This window comes from Pipra filicauda, unplaced genomic scaffold, assembly GCF_003945595.2.
Source record: "Pipra filicauda isolate LSUMZ 115617 unplaced genomic scaffold, ASM394559v2 scaffold201_size1378038_pilon, whole genome shotgun sequence".
NCBI classification, from domain to species: Eukaryota; Metazoa; Chordata; class Aves; order Passeriformes; family Pipridae; genus Pipra; species Pipra filicauda.
In genome coordinates this window covers 338,645-366,234 of record NW_024104312.1, presented here as the reverse complement: position 1 = coordinate 366,234, position 27,590 = coordinate 338,645, and the positions used below count along the sequence as shown (strand labels likewise).

At 38.4% G+C, this 27,590-nt stretch overlaps 1 protein-coding gene across 6 annotated transcripts in view; it reads right to left on the bottom strand.

The window, feature by feature from the left end:
• The window catches only part of LARGE1 (LARGE xylosyl- and glucuronyltransferase 1), a 276,414-nt gene that overhangs the window by 233,291 nt on the left and 15,533 nt on the right, over window positions 1-27,590 (bottom strand). For 2 of the 6 annotated variants that reach the window (XM_027715065.2, XM_027715067.2), the window contains 2 exons: window positions 25,991-26,039; window positions 24,088-24,257 (listed from right to left, as the gene is read on the bottom strand). The exons of 3 other annotated variants lie outside the window; for them this stretch is intronic. In XM_027715065.2, coding sequence (XP_027570866.1) covers window positions 24,088-24,111 — 24 coding nt within the window. In that variant the 5' untranslated portion in view covers window positions 24,112-24,257; window positions 25,991-26,039. Of the gene's footprint in view, window positions 1-228; window positions 320-24,087; window positions 24,258-25,990; window positions 26,040-27,590 lie in introns of all 6 variants that reach the window. One more of the 6 variants, XM_027715069.2, reaches the window with a different exon arrangement.

The following is a 27,590-nucleotide window of genomic DNA, read 5'->3' as shown; positions in this document are numbered from 1 at the left end:
GGCTCTGGTATAGCCTGCAAGGTCCAGCAGGCCTAATAGTTTTGTCAGTGGCACTTGTGTGCTAGCAATCACTGAATTCAATACCATCCCTTACTGCATCTGCTCTTTCAAGGTGTATCAGACAGAAAGACAAAAACATTAGGGCTACAATTTGGGACTAGAATGAGAATTTTTAATCTAAGGAACAAGACACATGTAGTCATGACTAATGTTGGGGAAATCTGATACCTTTAACATTCCTTATGTTCCTGTTGAACTTCTTTGTAGGTTCACTTGGGCTCTTCAATCCTACCCTACAGAAAGTTTTCCACCTCTGGTCCTGCAGAATAAAGTACATTGTTACTGACTTGCTAGCTTGCATTTCCCTCTGGGATTGCTGATAATTCTCCCAGCTTTGTACACAGGATGGCTGACAACTGGTCTATCATGTATCCTGTCCTCTTTTACTGGAAACTCTTATCGCTATCTGCAAGGGCACTTGGATCTCCAAGATGAGAATTAACTCTTGTAGCTGGGAGTTTCACTGTACAGTGCACCTCAAAAGGAAGTGGCATGGCAGAGAAAAATAGCACTACTCGATTGACAAAGCTGTGCCCAAAGTTGCTGCCACCAACTGCCAACATACTGCTGCCCCAGTCACCAACTGTGCAAGCTGACCCTCAGTCAACTGAGTATGAAGGCAAATAGGTCAAAACTCCTTTCCATACTTACCCATCATCTACTAGGATACTATGACAAACTTAAAGAATAGAAGAGTCCAGATTTTCGGAAATACTATTCATGTATCAGGTTTAAAGGCTCAAACAGAAGTGGTTATTTCCCTTACCTCTTTTATTCTTTTATTTTTGACAAAGTTATTTTTCTCCCTAGTAGTTGTAATAAAAACTAAAATTAACACAGCTCCATTTTATATCATTCCTCATTCATGTTTTATCAAAATCATCCTATCAAACACAGAACAATAAATTTCTACCTCTTTCCATGAATGATACCGCTCTAAAATTCACATTTGTTAAATATGCCAGCAGAAAAAGCATAAATTTTGTGGGGATACTACAGCGATCTTTATTTTCCATGATTCAGTAATAATATTTTGCAACAACTGATCTGTAATAAAAACATATACAAATTATATATATATATACACACATGCACACAAACATGCACCTGAACGTACTATATGGAATCCAAAGAACATTCTGCTTCAGTTTATAACAATTAGTTAGTGTAGCTACTGACAATATTTAACAGCCTTTTAAAACTTTCTAAAAATTGACAAATATTTCTTATTCTGCTTATACTTTTGAAATAGATTTCATGACATTCCATGTCACATTTCATTCTATTAGAATGATGCTGTTTGAATTCAGCAATTTCTTAAGATACAAATGGTTACTTTATTTATATTCATGCAATTTAATTTCTGTGTAATATTTTATTATGATCAGCATTTATACACTACCGAGCACCTACGACTGGACAACCCTTTAGTGCTCAGAACAAGAAGATTCACAAATCTATTCCATTCCAGTATCATGTTGTATTTACCTCCTTAAAGCAACACCAGAAACTCACAAGTTGTGTTAGTGAAGAAATTTTCTTAAAACAATTTGAATATGCCAGTCTTCAACTCACCAGGTTCTTTACCAATTCCACCCTTACAATTTAGTGATGTAGGATCCTGCATAAAGAACAGCTGATGAGAAATTCACGTACCCTAGCAAAATCTAACACTTTTCCCTCTATCCTAGCTGAAGGTAGGAAAAACGTACGAGAGCTGCACCAAGTGCCAAAGGAATAAAGAACAAGAGGTCTGCAGATCACACATTTTTCTCAGAAATAATTTATAGATGGCAGAAAGAAGCATGGTGATTTTCTAACTTAAAAGTGCCTTATCTTTGCCTCTCTCTATCCTTCTCCCTTCCTGTTTTCATTTGCTGCCCAATCTAGTCACTTTTTCATCCACTTCTTTCCTACTCCCATCTTTTTTTTTTTTACTTATGATCTACCTCAGTACTTCCAAAATCACATCCACAAGCCTGCTAGAAGTGTTCAATAAGCAACAGTGCTTTCTCATTCCTGAGAAGTGTCAAAACTTATTTCTAGGGTTTTAACCAGCTCAGAAACATGAAGAATCCAGATGAGTCTTTGTTCCCTTCCTCCCTATCTTCAACCTCTCTTGAGCTCAAACATGGGCCCTGAATCAGAAGCCTCCTTCCTGGTATCATAAGGATGGTCTACAACAGAAACAAGGAAGTACCTATACTTCAAAGATCACATTGTTGCTTGACATCACCAGTGTTACACTTAGAGAAGTATTTCTATTATTCCTAAGTCTCCTAGGTGGTGGAGATTTTTAACCCTGGCCCTCAGTTTCTAGCAATCATACGACACTGCACAAAACCGCTGAATGAAGATCTATACTTTTATTGAGAATTAACTTCTAGTTTCAATACAGCACAGAAAAATAGAATCTCAAAAGATTAAGAAGGCAAATAATAAAGGCCTAGTACTTATTTCCACAGGTTCGAACCCCATATTTGTTTTCTGAAGACAAAGCAGGGATGTGATTCTGATCTGCAATTCTGGAATTGACAGTAACACTGTAAAGAGAAACAATCATCAAGATTACTGGGGCCTTGCAGTAAGAATTATGTCTGCAGACTTAGGTGATGGGGAAAATTATTCTGTAGCAAACTGCATTCTTGTTCAACTCAAGGCAGAGAGAAACAGGTAAATTTAATTCCATTCCTGCAATGTGGAATTGCCCACTCAGAGTTTATAGTAGGATGGAAGCTTTGTTTCCAACTGATGACTTTAGGAACCTGAAAAGAATTCCCAGTTACACATGAACCAGGAAGAACATAGCCTGAGCTTTGAGATCCCACCTGGTGATTTTCTGTATTTTACACTGGCTAACTTCCAAGCTAAAAAAATTTAGAATTATAGAATATCCTGAGCTGGATCTACAAAGATTCCCAAGTCCAACTCCTGGTCCTGCCTAGGACACCCCCAAGAATCACACCATGTGCCCGAGAGTGTTGTCCAAATGCTTCTTGAACTCTGGAAGGCTTGGTGCTGTGACCACTTCCCTGGGGAGCCTCTTCCAGTGTCCAACCACCCTCTCGGTGAAGAACATTTTCCTAATGCCTAACCTAAACCTACCCTGACACAGTTTCATGCAGTTCCCTCGGGTCCTGTCACTGGTCACCAGAAAAAAGAGATCAGTGCCTGCCCCTCTGCTTCCGCTTGTGAGGAATCTATAAACCACTATGAGGTCTCCCCTCAATCTCCTCTTATTTAGGCTGAGCAAATCAAGTGACCTCAGCTGCTCCTCATACAGCTTCCCCTCTGGACCCTTCACCATCTTCAATGCCCTCCTTTGGATGCTCTCTAACAGCTCTGGATCCTTCTTATACTGCGGTGCCCAAACTGCACACAATATTCAAGGTGAGGCCACACCAGTGCAGAGCAGAACGGGAAAATCACATCCCTCACCTGGCTGGCGATGCTTTTTCTGATGCAACCTAGGGCACAGTTGGTCCTTTTTCTAGAACTCATTGGGGGAAAAGTATTGCTTTCTCAGTCATTTTCTGGATTTTTCTGCACTTTGCAACATTTATCCTTCACATTTCTTGCTCTAGATTCGCACACTCTTTAATGAGATTATTGTTTAACAGTTCTCCTGGAAACAACCCAAATATCAGACTTTCCACATTTCCTATGTTACAATAAGTCTTCTATCAGTTCAGAGTATATTAAATTGTCAGTCTCTTAAAGAAACACCCACAAGCCCTTGAAACCAATGGTAGATAGTTACAGCTTTGATCCTGGCAAAACATTTTCAAATGCTTAGTCATCATCAAGAGTTGACCACTCTCTACAAGATTGCTTGCTTTACTAAAGTGAATGCATGGTTTATGTATTTGTAGAACTATGGTCTAAGTGAAGAGGAACTGCATTCTGAATATTTTGTTATCTCAGTGTTGCAGCTCTTGCAGTTACTACAAGTTGCCTGGTATTTGTTTTTCTTCTTCCAAATCACAAGAGTTTTAAGAGCTTGAAGAATTGAACCATAACAGCTCAAAAACCCAGATGTAAATAAGAAGAATCTATTTAAAAATTCTATGTTTTTTTTAGCAACCTTCTGATTTTAAAAATTACATGAGTGTGCTTGCAAGGACTGATCTAATTTCTCAGTTTGCACTGGATTCTGATAGCAGCTGGGGAACTTCCACGAAGTGTAGCATTTAATATTTCCCCAACTCCCATTAACCCTTAAAATAAACAAAACATTGCAAAACCTTAAATAGAATTTTCTAGCACAATAGGAACTTGTGTTTCTTTTTCCAGTTAAAAAAAAGAAAATAGATACAGTGCTGGAACAGGAGCAAAGCAAGTACGGTTTACAGCAGTATTTGTTTAAACTTTATGTCTTCCAATTAAAAAGAAAAAAAAGAAAACATACATATTACACTATTTTACATTTCTGTAATCAATTGATACAGACAAAATATTGAACTTGACTTCGTTGTTTCTCCCTAAATCCAATACTGTCCCCACATTGTTGCACTCCTACAGCTCTTTGGACATGTAGAAACAACAGCTGCTCTTGAGACCACATGAAATTCAAACAAGCTCTTTTAGATTCCAAGAGGTGGAACCCTCCATAGAAGAAATAAAAACACTGAGATGTCATTGTAAATTACCACACTTGTTAAATTAATTATTAAATAACAAAATATGAAGTATCACACAGAGTTAATCAAGACTTATTTTGTTCAGTGTTCTATGACCAGCCAAGTCAAGTCAGCAAAAGAGTGCGAACACACTCAAGACAAACTTTTCCAAGGCCTCCTACTAGTCTTGAAACTGGGAAGAGAACTCAGATTAAATTTAATCTATTAAGCTATTCAAAATTTAGCATTATATGGGATTTCAGTTGTTTAATAAGGTTGCAATTGCTGATGCTCCAACAAAAATTTAAATATTGACAAGGGACTACTCAAAACAGATTTTTGAAGACAGCTGATGAGATATTAGGAATGAATGACAATTTCAGAGCCTAGTTTTCCCCCAGTCTACATCCACAAAGCACAGAAGAATGGCACCGTTTCAAGTTCTTGCAGTTCAAAGGAAGAAATACAAATGCACATCATAGTTTAGGTGGGAAAACAAGAACAGACAAAGAACACTGATTTCTTCTATAGGCACTTCTTTTCCGTATCAGTTTTAGCTTTAAGACAAGGTCCCTTGAAACGCAAATACAGGATACAACCAAAAGCCATAAGCATTCCCATCACTGTAGATCCTGTCAGTGCTCCAGAAATTGATTTAAACTTTGGACTGGTTTTTTTCCATTTCCTTTCTCCCCACAATCTCCCAAGCACACAGCCCTGTTGAATCCCCTGTATTTGAGATAGATTTAGAATCTCCTTTGTGAATTCCCCTACGGTGGGAAGAAAATAAAAAAACATTCTATGAATCTTTAACTGAGTATTGCTATGGCAACAAACATAATTCAGAACTTTTAAAGCCATTTCTAATGGGAAGTATTTATACAGACAAGTTAGTACATGGCTTTAAAACAGTCAGAAATGTGTAATCAATCAGGAGGGATTACTCATGAAATTCATCTTGTCTTTCTTCAAATATAACATTAAAAGGTTTAAAGTGCTACTGTTTGACCTGGTACTTAGAGAGGACAATGATGATTATAGGAAATGCTTGCTTGACCAGGTGATTTAACAAGCACAGCTTTGGGCACCGAAGTATAGAAATTTCTATGATGATCAAGAAATGAATTCAAATAAAAGAGCTGTAAAATAGCACTTCCTCCTCTGGTTTGATCTTCCATAGTGTTTACAATTATACCTCAGTGCAATTTTCAGTGGCACAGAAACTCCTTGTCAACGTCCTTAACTGACAGATTAAGATTAAAAACAACAATAGTTTTCTAGAAAAAAGCCATGGGCTGTAAGTCATGAGATAAGTTCTATCTATAACTCTATCTATAACTCTGGGTCATACAATTTGGTCATACCACAGTTGTTTCCACTTCCCATCCACATAATGAGATAATGCTAGCTTTCCCCTAATCCTCTGTCCAACTTTCCTTTTTATTAGGTCATGAACTCTTCCAGGCAAGAACGGTTTTTATGACATGGTTGTAGAGGGACAGTGTACAGATTTTTGGCTGGGATTTCTGACTGTTATCATCAGCAGGTCTCAAAATGTGCTATAATTTGTTAAAATTGCAGTTAAAAGACAGGTAGTAAACTTCAGCATTTACTGTGGCCCTAATGAGCCAAAATAGTCTGTGACTGCAGTAATCTAAATCTCTTTAGAAGTGGAACTGAGAGGAAAAAGTGACAACACATATAGTCACAATTGCTTTTGACTGGTAAGTTTCCTGTGTTACAGAGAACACAGTGACCACCTGTCCACAAACTGCTTATAATCGGGGAGCTGAGAAGCAACCTGTGCTATTACTTTTTTTTTTTTGTTCACCTCCTCCTTCCTGTTCTATTTTCAGAAGAGCTGAGTCTAAAAATAAGGTGATCGGCACATAGCATGGCACTACTTATATGGGATTTTGTTAGAGAGCCCTTGCCTCAACAAAAACATTCAGAGAAACTCCTTATTACAGTTTCCACAAGCTGACTTGAGATCATCATGGTTTTATATTATATATTGTATGCATTACTATATATATTACTGTTTCTGATTCAACTATATACTTAAAAGACCTAAAAGTTGATGTATTCTATTACACTTTCAAGAGTAGTTCTAACCTTCCAAAGGATGTTTCAAATTCTTCAATAAAGCCAGATATCAATATCTACCTGTGATGAAATAAACTCCATAGCAAGGCAATTCCAATACTCCACAGAGTCTCCACAGAGACTCCAGGTTCAATTAGTGGTATATAGAGGATAGGACTTTTATCAATGCATCCAGTTGCCTTGCTGTAGCACCCTCTACTAACCTAGCTTAGAATTCACACCGTGAAATAGCCCAAAGAACAGTATCTGCTACAGCAAACCACTGTATAATCAACATGTATTTTCTTAAAGAAACAAGATAATTATATTTCCATCACTAATCTAACCAAGATGAACACTAAAGCACGCCCAATGCTGCAACCACAGCAAGTCTGTAAGTCATTCTGCTCCAAATTTGCAGCACTGGGAACTTGCTCAGGTACATTTATCTAACAACACTGCTTGTTATGGCGGTCATTGATAAAGTTTTCCCTTTTACAATTAATACAGCAAGCATTGGCTAAAAGAGCACATTTTAAATGACACAAAGCATAGCTGTAAAGAAGTCACAGTAGGAAAAATTTTCCATACTTGAGAAAACTCCTTTTAAGATAAAATAATTCTCTTATGTTATAACAGATGCTGAGAAATGGATTTTTTAAAGAAGGCTGTTTACATAGGACACACGCAAATACGTTTATTTTTTTACTTCCTCTGCAGCTGCAACTAAGAAACTATTCCCAGATCTTTGCTGAGATAGTTGGTGATTATCACGTGCAAACAGAAGAAACAAACATCAACACATTGTATGCCACATTAAGTTCTATTCCTGATAAAACCTCTAGGGTACAGAAACACAGTCAAATGAATGGGGAAAAGACAAAAACGAACTGAAAAAAAGTGGGGAAATTTTACACTATTGAAAAGACATTACAGATGAAGCCCAGTAAGGACAGTTTCAATTACATGTTACTGCCACTGTTCATGGTTCTCTTGTCAATTCTACACAATCAACATTCATTGCTGTACAGTTCTGACTTTCAAGATCTCATCACTGTTATTTTAGAAAACTTCGTATAAATGGGTGCACATTCTATAATTTCATGCAATTCTGATTCTAACTTTCTATTTTGACCTCACTGTATGAAGAGAAATAATATTCTCTATTTTTTTATTTAAAAATAAGACCAACTGCCAGATTAGGAACACAACTGCAAAGATGCCTTGACGAAGTATAGAATGAAGCATGAAGTTTAGAATTACTGCAGAAGAAAAAGCCTATCCTGGGAATAAAAGAAGCGTAACTTAATAAAAAACCACAAATGAAGCATTTCCAAAAAATAGTCTGGGCTGGTTTTCCTCCTCTTTTTCCATATGGGATGTCTTCAGTCCCAGAGCAATCAAGTATTGAGTGGGCTGCAATTCGTACTTCCATAAATATATGAACATGATCTTGTTTCTCTTTCTGTTTCAAAGATTCTCTCATACTCATGTTTATTGTCTAAAGCACGTGCCTGCACTTAAACGAAGTTCATTAAGAAGATAGGTACCTGACAGGTACATTTACTTTGGAGTTATTTTTACTTTGCATCTTCCATCTAGCCTTTCACCTCCCATTTTTATCCTGGTAAGCTGATGAGGAAAGGTCAGTGAGCATGGGAGCAAATTTGGTATTCTCAGCTGAGCACCACATCAAAGACAAAATTGACAGCTGTAAGAAGATAAAGGGTAACTCATTTTCACTTGGTTAACTTCTGTGGACAAGCCCTGGTACAGAGTACAGAAGAAACACTAATTTTTCTCACTACATGTCGGCCAGGCATTCAAGAATCAGTGTGAGAAGTAAACAGATGAGAGTCAGTGAGACTGGTTTGTCTACCTGGGGACATTCAGAAAAATTAATCCATGTTAACTACACATGTGGAATTCAAGTATATTAACTAGAGGCTGTGTGAACACACTTACTCAGAATCATGAGATCTCTGCTTGTTTTGACGCAATTCAACGGGCCAAAGAAAGTATCCCACAGAATAGATTTAATCAAGTTAAACTAACTTCTTTCAAATTGACGTTTAATAATACAGCTCAGTTTTCCAGTGTCTCCATGTATGTAATCCTTGACTTCACACGTGAAGTTTTTATAGAAGCCTCGGCTCAAGGATTACCTATCCATTATTGCTCTCTGCTTTAGGACATGGAATTGGAAATCCTGGAATGGGAGCAAAATTCACATCCCACTAGTGACCAGCCACCAACTGGATGTGGTACCATTCACCACCACTCTCGAGACCTGGTCACCTAGTTTTTAACCCAGCGAAGAGTGCACCTGTCCAAGCCATGGGATGGCAGCTTCTCCAGGAGAATGTTGTGGGAGACAGTATCAAACTCCAGGTAGTTAAAATCCACAGCGTTTCACTCATCCACTAGGTGGGCCACCTGCTCATACAAGTGGCATCCAGCCACTGTGCTTAGCTAGAATATACCAGCAAGACTTGTAGCTCCAGAAGAAAAAAAAAAAAGCACCAAAAAATCTCCATGAGAGCTGCAACAGTCCTTAACTGTCCTGTGGACACATGCAACATGCTTGTAGAAAGTGACTGACGTGCACTGGGTACATGCACATTCAGGTTTTAGTGGCCAAGTGCACAAGTATCAGGCACCCTGGACTAGTCAGTGCCATCATTGCTGAAACCCACAGACTACACTCTGCTCGTTCCTACACTTGCTAAATCTAGGTTTTGTTTATTCATGGAAGCTGTGATCACACCTCCTAACTGTAGCTTTTATCTGCCATAGCTTTGCATATTTTCACTCATGCAATTACTTATATGGGTTTCAGATTCTCTTAAGGTTCTGCCCAGCAATTTCCATATGCAGTCAGAAGATACAAATTATGTTCTCACATGTTGGTTTGGATGTGAAAGACTGGAAAGCATGTACAGAGTTCAGTTTTATCTATTTATATATGTATGTAAGCTTGTGAGCATATGCACATAATTAAAGGCGTCTTCAGTTGTATCTTTTTTTCTCCCAGAGAGAATTCAAGCTTCACAATATGGCATCTAGATGACAAATGAACCCTGCATTTCTCTCAAATATAATTATGGCTTCAAGACTCATATACAATGCCCAGTATTGGAGCAGAGGGCAAGAAAGTGGATTTAAATTTGCCTTCCAACAACTTTGATTTTTTCTTCCTCTATGGTAATACAAAGGACAAGGAATATCTTTCAAATGTACTTTATTTCCAACCACCAGATTGACAGTTGTTTATGTAATTCTTAATTATCCTCTTTCATTATCTTAAAGAACTTCTATTTTAGTGATTTTTCCTGTTTTTCAATTAAATTTAGTAGTTTAAAAAAACTTCATCCATGAAACACTGCACTTTTAAACCTGAAGAGGGGGAATTTTCAAATGCATAGACATAAATCGGGAATTAAATTCCTACTGAAAGTCACTGGAAATAAGTCTACTGTCTAGGGCCTGTATCTTCAGTGAAGATGTTTAAGCAAGAACTTAGGACAACATTAGTCTGAGCACTACTCTAGTTCAGATAGCATTAGTCTAAGCACTGAGGGTCATATCTGGATCACTGACTGCACTTGGTGACTTAGTTGTCATTACTGCCACAGCATCTCCCCTGAAGAAAGCAGTTAGGGTTCAGGCAGTCACTATCCAGTGCTTAAGCAATTAGTGAGAGAAGCAAGTGTATCTCCTGAGTTTAAACACAGATATTCCATGTATGGAAGGTAGGCTGACTACTATGTCTACTCATATGACTAAATAATAAAACTCACCAAGATGTAACAAAGCTGTCACAGATCAGAAGATCAAATACCCCTTTGCTTTTGACGCCTACGGCATAGTAAAATGGCATACTAAAATAATTCCTAACCATTTCTGTCTGTACAAGGGAGAGTTAACTGCAGATACTCTGATGCTCTCCTGCAGCAGGGAATAAACCCAAAATCTTCACATTAATGAAAAAGAATTGCAATATGTGTGAGTGTCTGATCATCGTCAGACAATCATATTTGATAGGTATAAAATATAGGATATTCTGTTTTGTGAGACAATTCCTTGTATTATAAAACCATCTGTGTAAATAATTTCCCATGAAAGAAGTTGTGGCAAACAGCTTCTGCAGCACATGCACACTGCAGCTACATACATATGCACAGGACGAAGCAAAGATAAGGTTGCCAGCTTCAAAGAAGAGAGGGCAGAAATGGAAGCTTACTCACAAGTCATACATACTGGAGGTGTGAGGTAGGAGGGAAGAATAACAGCTCATCCTGAAAAACAAGGATCACTGCACATTCCCAAAATTAATTTGACAATGAATAGAAAAATAATAATAAATACATATATACAAAAATATCTAAAAAGAAAAGATGCAGAAAGTTGTCTTTGATCTGAATAAAAAGGTTACATTATGTACTGCTAAGACAGGCAGATCAAAATTTTGCACATAAAGAGATCAGGATAAATAGTTTCAGTGACTGAAAGAACAGTGTATTGCACCATCAATATAATGAATATCTAATAACAGCTATAACTGTGCCAACTCCCAGACAGGGAAACCAATCTTGGCAAAATCTCCAGTATAAGCTAAGTGCATTTCTTTTAAAACTTTTAGTACTGGGAAACATTCTAGAAAGTTGGATTACAATATCACTTTCTTTAAAACAATTGTGTATTATAGATTTGACAGGCTCTGCCAGTAACAAATACACTCTCCCACTCACCAACTGTGGATAAGAAACTGCAAGGCAAATGGACACAAGATTTATTGCCTTCTGCAAATCTTAAATTTTCATTTACATACATATCTATATACATCATAAGGGTGTAAAGATACTCAAAGCCCTGCTGTAAGACTGTCACTCCCAGAAGCTTGAAAGGCGGCCTGAGACAACAAAAAAGAGGTGTGAGGGATGATTTTTGCTTTTTGAAGCAGCCTGGCTTTGCCTTTGCAGAATCAGATACAGGCCTACAATTTTCACAGAGCTTCAGCTCCCCTTTTTATCTCCTGAATTAGAGTATTCAACTGAATGGCCACCAGTACTTGATGAAGTTTTCACTTCCTAAGGGAACTCAGCTTGGCTGGCTGAAGAATAAAACTTCAGAACCCACATCATACATAAAAGGAATGAAAGGACCTACCCCACGGTACTCTGTCAAAGATGCTACAGAAGTATCTCCCACTGTATCAATATTTCATGTCTCCTGGCCCCAGAGAGAAGGGAGATTGCATAGCATCCCCAAAAGAGGAAAACCCCCATTTTTTCTTTTTTTGTTTAAACAAATGGAACACTACTTTAAGAATCCATATATATCAGGAAGCTTCCCAGAATTACTGCCTTAGTTTCCCATCTTTTGCCACTGTTATGAATCGTACAGTACCAGTACCACTTAAATCCTCCCTTTAGGTGTCATATATTGCTCCAAGACTAGCAATTATTTCTGTTCTGTTTGTTTCATAGAATAAAGCTTCATAGAATGCTACATATACACAGTTAATGCTTTTCCCTTCACCTTAGCTGATCAAATTCTGAAAATCTTAAAACTATTTTACTGACAAACATCACTTCAGTGGCACATATGATCAGCCAAGTTCCTTATTTTTACTTTTAAGCTTCTGTGGAAGCAGTTTCTTGTCAATGAAAACTGGCTTTGTCTAGTAACTGAAATAGTAAAACATCCTGCTTGGTTTCCTCTAAAGCACAACCAAGTTTTAGTGCTTACAAAAGAGGCAGTAGAGCTGAAAAAAAAATAAGTGCACTAAGAGATCAGGCCAACTTCCTCACAGACACTTTAAAAAATTATAGATAACTCTCACTTCCCAACAAACGAAAAAATCCACCTCCTTATAGAGCTGCCAGCACTTCCCCTGCCCTCACTGCTGAAGTTACCTTCTTCAACCTATGGTACTGAAAGTCTGAGTCTCTAATCTTACAGGCTCGTTATGCACTCTGCCAGCAAACACTATTGAGTGCAATTCTCCCAAATACATTTTGAAAAGGCACCTAACACACTGCAATGCAAAGAGATGTTACAGGAATTCAGTATCTCCTGTCTCCCTTCTCTGTTTCATTTCCCACAATGAGGCTCTCGCCCCGCCACCCTGTTTATCAACATCGGCAGAGAAAGGAAGCCATGGTTTCAGCTGCCTGCAACTTAATAAAAGTCATTAGGCAAAAGGATGTCTTTCCATTGCTGCAAACAGAACAATCCATCACAGAAGCAGAACACTCAAGAAAGCACTCCTTGAAAGGAGATAAAATTAAGAAAGAGAACGAGGCTCATAAAATACAACTGAGGAAGAGGGAAATATTTTTAAGATGTGTTTTGAAAGTTTACAGGGATTTTGCTGTTAAAAATGTTCCTAAAGTCTAATACAGTCTTGACTTAACAGTTAATTAGCAAAAAAAGCTGTTTTTCTGACTGGCTTAATGTAAGCTGCACCATGAGCAAGAGGTGGGACTAGATGAGTTCCTGAGGTTCTTCCAATCCAAGTTATTTGACTAATCCATGATGAACATTAAGGGAGTAATATATTTGCTACTGGACATCTAGGGACCTGGGAGTACAAGACACTCAACATTTCTACAGTGATTTTAAAATGGCTTTGCAGGAGGAAGGAAAGACCAGATAGTTTTGGGGAAGCTCTTCCAGGAGTCTCACCAGATTGACAGTAAGATACATACAGCTTAGTAGATAAAGTTGTATCTATCTAGACATGATGCTTAGGAACAATAAATAAGCTTGCAGACAACTCACTACTCTAAAAATACTTTTTGCCTTCTACTGTTCTGTTCTTCTACACTTAAAACTGTATAAGAGTACAATATATACAGCACTGGTCATGTATTTCTGAAAAACAATAATCAAAGTATGAGAACTTAGCTCAACCCAGTGGTTGGTCAGAGGCACTAGAGCCAGGACTTGGGATTTTGAAATTTCACCTACGGTAAAGACATTGGACTGAATTTTTGAGACAAGAAAGGGGACAGAGGTACATATGCCCCTCAAACTATGAAACTCAGCTGTTGGGAAAGACAGTAGAAATGTGGATCATGGTTAGTATATTCAAATACAATACAAAACTGTGGTATATAGTTTCTTTCTCCCTTTTTTAAGAGCAGCATTTCTGTGTTTATATTCAGGAAGCCATAAAGGAACAGAAGAATCAGCATCACTCCTGACAATGATGAGGTTGACTTACTTATCTGTTACAAATTTATTAATATAGGGCCAATTAATAAGATAAGACATTTTTTTAGATATCTCAAAAATCCGTTTCTTGCTTTTTGCTCCTCTCTGAAGGTGGATAGATAATGAAACTCAGTCAAGTCAGATTAACTTTCATATTGTCAGTGTTGGCAGTATTTGGGTTTCAGACAATAACAATTTTGTCATCCTCTAAAATAAGTTTATCACTAGCACAATTTTTTTACAATTCTATGGGCTTTTGTACTTCTTGTTTTAAGGGAAACAGCTTTTTTTACAGCACTTACATAGAGGCTCATTTTAAAGCTTACATATTCTCTTAGCTGACTTTAAGGATAGATTAAGTTGGCAGCTGTCCACTGGGAGAGCTAGGGGCAGTAAAAAATCTCCACAACTTATAGTGTTCATTATTCACGAAACACAGTTATCACCCACCAGAAAATGGGCAAACTGGCAAGAATGATGACACTAATTCCTTAACAGTCTGCTGGAGATGAAAGCAGCATTTCTGCCTACTCCAGGAAGTACAGCTAAAACATTTTGTGTTTTCTCTTATTACAAGAAACACTGTAAAGAGCTGCAAATAATTCCAGTTAAGACTGCCCAGGAAAAAAAGATGGTGTGAAGCCTACTGATTCTTATGAATGGGAAAAGTACAAATGCTGGCAAAGTTCACTTTTTGCTATCCTGCATTTCAGATACTGGCACGGCTGACAGAAATCCCTGGTATGCAGACGCCGCGAACTTCAGTTGTTGTAGCTGTACTGGGCCCATTTTTTCCAACTGTGCACCAAAGTTTTACAGACTCTAACTACAAACAAAATCTTCAAAAATATCTCTAGATTAATAGACATCATCCCAGACTTCTCGAAAAGAAAGTCAAGCAAATACTTTACATGGAAAAATGAATTTTGAAGGCGGGACTTAAAAGCATTTACATTCCAACTTTTGTAATGCATGAACACAGGGAGCAAGTGGAATCAACTTTTTCTCTCCTAACTATGTCTCCTCCAGGACAATTCAAAATGTTATAGTGCATTTAATACTGCAAAACAGCTCAGCTCTCAAATGCAGTCCTGTAGATCAAGACGATCACAAACTTCAGCCCTTCTGAAACAGCTACCTTGCTACTTTACCACTTCCATTACTTCTCTTCCCATTCACCCTATCATCACTAGTACCAAAGAAAAAATCATTTCAATCTAGTTGTGAACAAGGGTTATATATCTCTTACAGAAGAAAAAATTTTTGATGTAGGAATCACCATGATGGGTACTTAGCTCTTTCCCAGTGTTACTAATGTATACTGCACACTGTTACAGTTTATTTAAAAAGTTCAGTATAATTAGCAGAAAGAGAAACTCTCCTAAGATGCCAGACCCATGAAAAGGCTTGGGTCTGGAGTGATCAGTCAGGGCCAGCCACTACTCGAATTCTGTATTCGAACAGCTTTTAAAATAGTAATAAAGAGGAGAAAGCGTGATAAATACAGTAACATTTTTTGCAAAAGACAGCAATGAAGACTTCCTTACCTAATTATAGAGAGCACACGTGGTGACTCAGGTTGGAAAGTAATACACAACCTTTAACACAAGGTCCTGTTTCCGCTACTTTATGTCTCTGCCAAAACCCTAAATCTGAGGGGTTTTCTATGGTAGCTGTTTCCCTGCAGACTAATTTTGTTTACACTGCTACATCATGCTTTGCAATTTTAAATCTGGCATAAGGAGATCGCTTGTATAATTTCACCACTACTGGTTGAGATTTATACATTTCCTGTCATGAATCACTGAGCAACAAGTGTTTGTATGACCACCTGGCATCACATAACATGCAGTCTAACCAATGAGGTCAGTCAACATGCCAGTCTTTCAGGTGCCTCAGGATGTTTTAAGAAAAGACATGGATTAGGGTCACAGCCACCCAAATACCCCAAATGAAACATTTCAGCCTGTAAAATAGAAAATTACGTTTCAGACCGAGAAGTACCACAGAAATTGATTCTGTGTCAAAACATTCTTTAGAACGGTATGTTCCATTAAAATTCCAAGCTGTCAAGTCAATATTGTAATGTAAATCTGCTTACTATCTCCTACAGAAAATGCCTGCACAACAGGTTTAACTAGCAACCACATAGGTAACCTTAATTCTGACATTTCTTAAAGTGCTTTGGTTTTAATTTTATTGTCTTGCATGTTTTCTGTGTGAAACATCTTTGAGCAACTTGACAGTTGAACAGTTAAGGTGCAGTACCTCTATTGCTACTGGATTCCTTAATAAGTATAGTTGTTGATTCATTAATTTTCTTTTAGTGGCATCAAAGTATTCCAAAAAGAAGATGAGAACTTCTCCATGCTAAACTCAACATAAACACTCCAGGGCAAAGGAGATTTCCAGTTTTACTCTCTGTTTTGTATAAATTTCAGTATATATTAAGAAAAAAAAACCACAAAGCAGAGAAAAATATCCAAGAAATTTCAACACTGATTACCCTCTTTCACTTAAATGATTTTTCCTCTCCCTTAGATTGACACTGCTTTGTTTTTTCAACAGCAATTTTTACCAGGAGAGTACAATTCTGCCTCAGACTGTCAGCCAGAGACCTGGGATCTCAGAGGTCCATAACGCGGACCCACATTATCTCTGAAGCTGTATCCTTTGTGTGGAAATGTGGAGAGAATCCAAGTTGCTATACAAATCTGAGAAGCATACATTTTCTCCTGCAACTTGGGGGTGGGTAATTGTCACATAACATGAAATGTGAGGGAATAGAGATTCTGGAGCTGCATTTAGCCCCATGGCTCAACCAGAGCCCTTTCTTGCAATGCCTAGAGTAAATAACAATTGCTATATGTGTATTTCTCCACCATTTCTGTCTACATTTCTGAAGAAATAAACTGAGAAAACTCTGAGAAAATACATGCTGGAACTACTGTAAAGTGTAAAGAGATTTAGCAAAAAAAACCTTATTATCTAGAGCAGAGGGTATCATGTTCTGAAAGGGTAAGAATTTCTAGAGAACACAGCAGCCAAACACACATGCAGTCAGAAACCTTTTAGACATCCTCCAACCTACTAGGAAACAGCTTTTTCTCCCAGGTGAGAATATGACCACATCACATTGATCCCTGCATCAGTCACTTCCAGGCAAAATTATTGTAATTAACTGCAATTAGGTCAGTGAATTGAAGCAATTTCCTCAAAATCTCTATTCCAGTTTGGCAGAACACAGCAGCCTTCCTGCCTGCAAAAGACTTGCCTACTATCCCTTCACAGCCCAGATGCAAGGGAGTGTCTCACAGAGTCCCCCAAACCCATCTCTGTTGCTGCCATCAGGTCCCAGCAGGACTGTCAGTTGGGCAAACACAGTTCCACCAGTGACTGTTTCACCGTCCTTGAGGTTGTCAGGGTCTACCCAAAAAAAAAAAAAAGAAAAGAATTTCCCCCAGCCACTGGAAATTTCAAAAAATCCACTGTAGATAAGAACAGTCAGGAATAAAACATATGTTAATGGTAATTAGCTCTGTACTTGACATCCAAAGGAGATTGCACTGATTTTGCCTGTATTCCACATCTTTAGGAGCCACAACATTTAGAACACTTCCCAAGATGCCCAAAAAAAAGGACTGTACATGTACAATCACACACCCAAGAGCCAAAAAACTCCCAACAAAAACCCAAACAAGGAAGGATCAAGGCACAAAATTCCAGAAAGATTCTCAAGGACTTATTACACAGATGTGTCACCCTCAAGAATGTTTACATATGACAGTGACTGGCAGTACAAAAAGCCCAAAGATTAGATAAAAATGTTGAGTGACATAAAGTTGGCAATGGCTCAGCTGAGAGCCTCTGAGTGAGAATCAAGGGACAAACAAATAATGAGGATGTCATTGCAGAAGTCTACTACAGACCTCCCAGCCAGGACAATGACACTGTTGAATTATTCTTTGAGGAACTGAATTAAGGGACACTTCTAAGCCAACTGTCCCTGTCCTTATGGAGGACTTTAACTTGCCAGAAACTGAGAGCATCACACAGCTGGTATAACCCAGGCCAGAAGATTCCTAAAAAACCTGGATGAAAATTGTATGGAACAAGTCCTAAGGGAGCCAAATCAGGAAGACAGCCCTCCTTGATCTGCTGTCAACAGAGTGGATCTCATGAGCAAAGTGGAGATTGGTGGCCTCTTGGCCACATCAACCATGAGGTGATCGAGTTTAAAATCTCTGTTGACAGAAGGAAAAGTGCCAGCAAAACCTCAACTCTAGACATGAGGAGAGCAGACTTCAGGCTGCTAAGGGAACTAGTAAGGTCCCCTGGGAAAATGTTTTTGCAGGTGCTGGGGTCCCTTGGTGCTGGTCACTTTTCAGACATCACCTCCCAAGGGCACAGGAGCAGGCAATTCCCAAATGTTGGAAGTCAAGTAGGCGAGGAAGAAGGCCAGCTTGGCTGAGCAGGGGTCTTCTCTTGGAAATAAGGCAAAAAAGGATGCCCAGTGGAAGCAAGGTCAAGTGACATGAGAAGAATTCAGAGATGCTGCTTGCCACTGTAGGGAGAAAATGTGCGTAGCCAAAGCTTAGCTGGAGTTGAAGTTGGTCAGAAATGGGGGGGACAATAAAAAGAGATTTTTCAAATATATGAATGGCAATAGGCAATATAGAAATATCATTGGCCCCTTACAGCATGAGGTTAGTCACTTCACAAACAGGGACAGAGACAAGTCAGAGGTGTTTAACACTTTCTTGCCTCTGTCTTCAGCGTGGATGATGGACCAAGGGAGTCTCAGTACCCTTAGCTAGAGGACCATGAGTGCGAGAATGATCAACTCCCAGTCAATCGTGAAATTCTGTGGGATCTGCTGCTCCAGCTGGATCCCTACAAATTTATGGGGCCTGATAGGATTCATTCTAGACTCCTCAAAGAGGTGCTGATGTCATTGCAAAACCTCTCTTGATGATTTTTGAGCAATCTTGGGAATCCAGAGAGCTTCCAGCTGACTGGAAGCTGGTGAATGTTGTCCTGATTTGCAAGAAGGGCAAGAAGGAGGACCCCAGAAACTACAGGCTGGTCAGTCTCACTTCAGTGCCTGGGAAAGTTATGGAGAAGATTATTCTGGGAGGTACTGAAAAACACATGAAAGACAATGCAGTCATTGGTCACAGCCTCTGGCTTCTTGAGAGGAAAGTCCTGCTTATCAAACATGATTTCCTTTTATGACATGGGAACTCACCTCGTTGATCAAGGGAAGCCAGTTTATGTAATTTTTTTTCAGTAAATCTTTTGATACTGTCTCTCCCAGGATCCTTCTGGACAAAGTGTCCAGCACACAGCTGGATAAACACATCGTGTGGTGAGTGAGCACTTGGCTCACGAGTCGAGCACAGAGGGTGACAGTGAATAGGGTAACATCAGACCAGTGACCTGTCACTAGTGGGGTTCCACAGGGCTCCATCTTGGGCTCTGTGCTCTTCAACATCTTATAAATGACTTGGACATAGGACTGGAAGGGATTCTAAGCAAGTTTGCAGATGACACAAAACTCAGAGGAGCTGTTGACTCCCTCAAAGGCAGGGAGGCCCTGCAGAGAGACCTTGACAAATGAGAGGGCTGGGCAATCACCAACTATATGAAGTTCAACAGGGGAAGTGCTGGATTCCGCACCTGGGATGGGGCAACCCTGGACATTCGGACAGACTGGAGAATGAGATGCTGGAAAGCAGTGCCATGGAAAGGGACCTGGGGGTCCTGGTTGATGGCAAGTTGAACATGAGTCAGTAGAGCCCTGGCAGCCAGGAGGGCCAACCCTGTCCTGGGGGGCATCAGGCAAAGCATCGCCAGCCGGTCGAGGGAGGGGATTGTCCTGCTCTGCTCTGCACTGGTGTGGCCTCACCTTGAATATTTTGTGCAGTTTTGGGCACCACAATATAAGAAGGATCTAAAGCTGTTAGAGAGTGTCCAAAGGAGGGCAATGAAGATGGTGAAGGGCCTTGAGGGGAAGCCGTATGAGGAGTGGTTGAAGGCACTTGATCTGTTCAGTCTGAAGAAGGGAAGACTGAGGGGAGAGAAGATTGAGTCTAAACTTCCTTGTGAGAGGAAGAGGGGGGGTAGACACTGATCTCTTCTCTGTGGGGACCAGTGACAGGACCCAAGGGACTGGTCTGAAGTTGTGTCAGGGGAGATTTAGTTTGGATACTAGAAAGAGGTTCTTCACCCAGAGGGTGTTTGGGTGCTGGAACAGGCTCCCCATGGAAATGGTCACAGCACCAAACCTGAGAGAGTTCAAGTGTTTGGATGATACTCTCGGGCACATGGTGTGACTCTTGAGGATGGTCCTGTGCAGGGCTAAGGCTTGGATTCAATGATCCTTGTGGGTCCCTTCCAACTCAGCATATTCTGTGATTCTGTGAAAATTTACAAAAGGGAGCTATTCAATGGAGCAAGGCCTTGTCTGCCAGATTTTCTGGTTTGCTTATTATGGATGGTCAAGAGTTCACAAACAGTTGGACTGATTACAAAGATCAAGAACAAGGAAACAAAGAAAAATGTAAATTTCTCTAAAAGGAAAGTAATTAAGTTTTTTTTATTTTTCTAATGAAATCAGCAACAGCTTCCAAAGCAAATTCCAAGAAAATAATAGCACCCATAGAAGTAGATTGTTTCTATGTCTGAAAAATAACAAGCCAGTCTTATCAAATGTAGCACTCATTTTCCAAATATTAAGTTTCTAAGATTTTTTTTCTGTTATTGGCACAGGCTGCCTTCTGGGAAAATATCAGAACATCTTTTAGCTAATAAACTAGTAAGAAACAACCACTATAGTGATGGAAATTTTGAGAAATGGTAAGTCATATATTCTATATAGAAAAATTACTGTAAAATACAAGAAATCCTGGAAAGGGAAGGTGGTATTTATATACAAAGTGTCTAAATAAATTTGGTTTACCCACTAACACTCATTCTCTCATAGATTCCACTCACATGCTCAAGCCTGCATTTTCACAAGTACCAAGATATTGTGCCCAAGTAGTCTGCACAAAGAGGACAAGAGATTGTAGCTGTCAAGTCCATACCATGCCTCTGGAGTTCCCCTTCACTTACAAGCCAGCTTTCAGACAGCCTCTTTTACACCACTTAGGCATCATCAACTGTTAAGAGGTTGTTCTCAGTCTCCAAGTCTTGCTAAATTCAATTTCCAAAAATCTTGGGCCACTTGCTACCCACTCTGTTTTTTTTTTCTCACTTGGAATATATGTTGTTTTCCTTATGACTTAACAAAAAGAGGAATGGCATACAAAACCTTTTTGCACCTTCCTTTATCTAGGTTGGGGGTCTTCTGCTGACAAGCCATCTGTGCCGTGGCTTTATCAAAGCACAGGTATTTTGGTCCTGCAAACCACATCTCTCAATTTTACCACTGGGAATGGTGGTTTTTTCTTATTGATACAGGCCATACTTTTAACTGCTTTGCTTTGTCCCGCTGTTTCTTCTGGTGCTTAACATACACGAGCATTACCACTCACACCACATCCATAAAATCTTGGTATTTCTTTTACAAATCTACATTTCTACACTGTCAGTGGTCAAGCATGTTTAAGGATGCTGTTAGCTATCACTTTCTTGACATGCACTGATACCAATCTTGACAAAGGCATCTCAGGTTTTAACAATCCTGAAATCATAATAAAGGCAATCTGGCCGTGATTTTAAAATAATATAATTTTAAGTATAAGATGGCAGTAACCACTTCACTCTGCCCTCCAGTTTCCACTGGGCATAAATACATGTGCCGACTGTTGCTTCTCCCCTGCAGCCATCCTGGTATTTTGAGTAAATGAGTATGGATAGTTTATCCAAGATGACAAAACTTCACTTATCTAAGCAGGATCATAAAATTTACTCAGCCTACAATTTGACAGCACCAGGTATCAACTTTATGAAATTTATATTATCAGTAGTTGAAAAATTCACAGTTAACTAAATGTATCCTTTCTTTTGTATTTTATAAGAATCCTTTAGAAGTTCCCACTCATGAACACAAGGAATATTTACACACTCAATATTCAGACCAGCTGCCACCCTAGCAGACCGCCTTCCTTTAAGCTATGGTGCTTATTAACTTGGGTCTAATATCCACTTGCAAGGGAATCTACAGTCATGAATTATCCTCCACTTCTAATATCAACTTGAAATAGAATCCATGAGATGAAGGCAGTACATTAGTCATGAACTTTTACCAATACACTAGGGAGTAGAACTTTGAACTTGTGGCTAATTACTGATTGGGATTCTGGTTCTGCATGTAAAAATCACTATTACTTCAGCATGGACAGCGACAGCTCCAATTAATAGACAGAAAACAATTCTTGGCAAGAGAAAGCAAAACATGGCCAAACATGCTAATGTAGCAGTCTGTTCTCGAATTCATAAGTCTGGACTAAGTAATTATTTGGTAAGCTTGTATCAGGTGAAAAGAAGGGGAAAAAAGGAAAAAATACAGTATTTACAGCCACTGAGGATCTAAACTTCTTTTAAAATTAGGCTATTAGGATGAAGCAACTAACCTACCCCCCTCCATTCCTCATTCTGTAAGTTAGTGAACCATCTCTCATAACAAGTGATACGTGGAATGGCTCTAGCAGACAACGTATGAAGACAAAATACATATGAATATTAATTTTGGCTTTGTTCGGGAGTTATTCCCTTTATGAAATAAACTTATTCCTTCATTGGCCCTCTGAAGTTTTAAACACAAAACATAAACCAGCTCAATGCTTTTCATTCACGTGCAGATGAAAGTAAATACAAATTTTTATAACATGAACAGTGCAATTATTTAGATCATAAGGAGATCAGTTTTGGAAAAAAAAAAATCTCCATTAGAGGGTATCACCCACTGCCATTCCTAGAAAAAAAACCAATTCCAAATAATAGTAAAAGTCGTGTGAGTACTTGGAAGATGGACAGGAAGATGGACTTGCATAATAAACCATCCCATGAAAAACTCAAGAAGGAACTTGTGTAGTTTTTAATCCACCTCATTTTAAAGTTTTTAACAGTGCTAAGAAGTAGTTAATGGCATCGGTGGATCTAAAGAGAATTTCACACAAATGTGCCTTAGTGCAGTTTTACCTACTAATAAATCTCTTGAGAGTGAAGGATTACTAGTACTGATCTTCTGAAACTGATGCTGACTGTGATCCGTGCTTCAGTGGTGAATGTTAGGGATAGCTGAAAGCTGATCACACACTCCCCAGATGTCAGCTGGGGGCGGCTCTAGTCAGATGCCTACCCCAAAACCAGAACATTTAAGTCTGAGATGCTTTGGGATTTAGCCAGTCTTGTAGTTTTCCTTCTTTCTCCTCCTCTCCCCATTTATCTCATGCCCCTATAAAGATTACTCAGGCAACCATATAGATGAAATGACCAATTATCATAAAATCTCCCTGAAAACTCATGTGAAATTATGAAGGATCTTCTATTATAACCAGAAAAGGACCTGTGTTGCAACTGAATGTTGCCTATTGCAGGAAAGTAACAGTAGACTTTGTAGTTATCAAGGGAGCAGAATGTCCAAGTTCAGTTATTGATTTTTACTTTGTTCAGAAAAATATCAGGCTATTTGCTCAGTTAGAAAAGAAAGGGCTTAACCTTACAGGGAAAAAGAATTTGCTTATTTCCAGAGAAAGGACACGTTGGTTTAAATCTCAATAAAGACATTTTAAGAACTCTTATTGAAACATCACCTGTGCTCTTCCTTCAATTGTAATTCATCAGGTGGGACAGCAAGTCTTGGGACAGCCAAAAAGCAAAGGAATTTTAGAAGTACAGGGGGGAAGACGAATTCCAAGTAGCATATAGAGTTTAATCTTGCTATAGAAGTTAATTTGAAACTTTTAGCTGGCTCCCATTCTCTGAACATCTGTTGGATATAGTTACCTTTTGTTTTGTTGAGAAATGTGAAGTCTTTTCTTATTCCAACTGACCTACTTTATTCAAAGAGCTACTAATAAAATGTGCTACTATATTCTTAAGCTTCTTTGAAAAACTGTATCATTTGTGCCATTCAATATTTGCTACTACTAACCTCAGTATAAGTATAGCTATCCATCCATTCTTTTGAGTTTCCTTAGTTTTTCATTTGATTCGTGCTCTTTAAATATTTTCTCAAGGTCAGTTGGGCAGTTGTGCACTGGATTTTCTGAATGATCTGTGCTTTTAGTCCATACTGATCAATTGGCTTCCTACAGGAATACCCTGGGAAAAAATCAAGAAACACAACTGATAATACAAGATAAAACTATCAGTGGGTCAAACCATGAAATGCACTCACTTTTTTTGACTCAAAATCTTAAAAATAAAGATTAAAATCTCAGCATTAGATATAGCTTAACCATTATTTATGGACTCTTAGTTCCTGTAGTAAGGAATAGCTGTTGGAATTCTACAGTCTGAATCATGACACTAGATAATCAGATTGATTCCTCTGGCATTAGCAAACATCTCATTATGAAAAAAAAAAAGGAAAAATGAAAAGACTAAAAAATGCAGAGCAAAATTTTTACACCCCATGCTCCTGAAAAACAAAACAAAACAAAAATATCAGGCATGTCCCCTATTATATCTCAACAGGATATCCATCTGGAAAGTCTTTCCTTCCAGATGCTTTCCCCTACTATTCATTGTCCTGCTAATCTCTGCAACTACCCCTAGGGGGAAAACAAAACACTACACAATTTACTGTCAGGCTGTCTTTTTGAAGGATGGACAATACAAAGGGAAATAGATCCTGGACAACAGTCAGTTTCAGTATTAAAACTGTAGAAGCAGAAAAACAGAAATGGACCAGTTTGAAATAACACTGAATGCAAAAACTGTATCAAAATAAATGAATAAAAACATCTTACAGGAACACAATAGTAAAGTGCATTTGCAAAGAATAAAAATCCTAAATTAATGAGGAAGCCTACCTATTTCTTCCACTCAAATAATCAATCACATTAATGTGTTCAAACCTTCAGACAACTTTTTTTTTTAACACAGAAGTATGAAGTCAATTAAACCAAACCACTACTACAGTATTTTAGAGAAGTCCAAAAAATGTTCTCCTCAGGTTTCAGTAGGATGACAATGTTTCTTCTTATCAGTAATCACCTGTGCCCTAAAGAACCTCGTAAGCCTGTCAGTGAAGCAAGGGAGAGGTATTTTATTAAGTTACAGGGGGTTTGGGCAGATTTGTAAATCAAGTCCTTTAAATTTGAAAGTGACATCTCCTAGCCAGTCACAGGAATTCTTGGGCTTTGAGTAGATAAGCTGTCTATTTGGAGCACTTTTTTTGGAGCTATGTGGCTGGAAGCTCTACTGCCTGTAGTGATTGAAACACACCGAAAGGGGTGTTCTGGTGCAGAGAGAACTTCCTCAAGAAGTTAACAAAGTACTCACAATAAAGAGATCTGTCAGGCAGCTGACAAAGGATGAGTTTTATTGCCATCAACTACTTTTGTCTAGTTGGTTTTAAGTGTGAATTTACAGACCACCTCTTTTCAACCTCAAGGTGCAACAGTGCAAGTGAGCGAAGAGTTGATTCAAAATACTGAGTAGTAACATACTTCTGGCATATTGATGCAAAGGGACACTCACTGAAGAACAAAAAAAAAGTGTTTAGTTTTAAACAGCTGCCATTCTCTTACTGTTTTTCTCATCTATGCTATAAATTGTAGCATTAGTTGCAAAAGACTTGGGGTGTTTTCAGAACATGCTATTTCATTTTTTCCACGTATTACCTAAAAAACCTCCTTACACCAGCAGAGTAATAACAAGTAAAATCATTGCAGCAAGTTCACATAAAAAAATAAAAAGTAGTGGTTTACACACCTCTTATCCTCCCAAGTTGAAAGCACCACATACACATGTATTCCAAATAGTAAAGCAATACATGTATCCTGCACACTTAGAAAACTACTCTTAAGTTACTATGAATTTCTGCCTACCATCGATCTTTCCTCCAGATATGGAAAATATTTCAGTCATCATTTCTACCTGCAAATATAAAAAGTATGACATTTTAAAAACAAAGCCATTTGCACAACACAGTCATAACCTTCAACTGGAAAACATCCTCCTTTACAAGGCATTCAGATAACTCAAAAGACAGAACATATATTCATGAAACTTCATAAAAAGAAAACTATCTTCTAACTTCTATGAAGAATATAGGCCAAAATACCCTGCATTGTTTTTTAAGTTATAAGTAACAGTTATAAATTAAGAGATGCTGTATTTCAGTAGAGCTAAAGAAGACAAGTTCCTTTGCTGTAGTAACATTTACTACAGAAATATTTTTATTTGCCCTAGCATCACTCTCTATTGCACAAGTATCTATCTAGTAAGACAGAACTACTTGCATTTCTCACCACTGTTATTTTGTCTCCTAGGTTTTTCAAAGATCTCTGTTCATAAAATGTTTGTCAAAATGCACTCACACATATCACGAGGCAAAGAGGAGATGAGAGACAGATGCTTCTGCATGTTAGTGGGCGGGATGGGAAAGAAGCTGGGGAAGCAGCTTTGCATCCAATCCATTATAGCTATTTTCCTTTTAACCATCTAACAGCAAGTCACAAATTCACCCTAAACACATCAAATCCTCCGAACTTATGAAATGATGCGTTATTGAAGTCACAGCAGGGAAGCCAACTCAGTTTAGAGGACATAAAAGACTAACACTAGGACAACCTTTTTCATTACAAGGTTAAGGATAAAAAACAAAGGCAATGTTTTAATGTGGTGAGAAGATGCACAGTCACAGAAGAAGCAAGTTAAAAGCACTATTTGTATTTCTATCTAGAATAAATTCCTGTCCAGAAAAACTTCTCTTAGATAAGGTTTTCCACCTCAAAAGTAGAAAAACAGATCAGCAACAGCTTAATCTCTTAGTTTCCTGCTCCAACACACTACCTGTCTTCCACATACCCTCTCTTCAGCTACTCAAGTGCACATCTCTTGGAATAAGCTAGTTGTCTAAGATCTGAAACTCACTTCCATCCTTTATAGATTCTATTACTGCAACATTTACTACTGTAAAACTGAGGCTGCAGTAAAGTCAGAAAGTTAAAGAAATTTTTTCAGTTTTTTCCACTGATTTAGATTACAATATAGGCCTTTACTGGTTGCAGCGTTTGTCCAAAGTACACAAAGTTTTATCAACCAATATTCACATAAGCCAACTACAGATATGCACACTGCAGGTACAGTACATGTGTATCTTACTAGAGTTCCAATATATCAAAGCACAAAAATGGAAGACATTTCTGTAGTATCACCATGGGACAGAACTAAGTGAGCAGAAAGTCCTTATCTACCTCCATCTAAGCTGTTGAAGGTGAAATCAGAGGTGAAATGCATATGGCAAGGATGACTAAACCCATTAATGGTCCAAAATTATTTGGTTTATTACATGAATACAAAAGACTACAATCATACTGAGCAGGCTATTATCAAATCTCTTCAGTGACAAAGCTTTCTGTCCAATAGGACAAATAAAAGCAAGTGCATAAAACACAAGAATACCTGGCTTAAGACCATTATCCC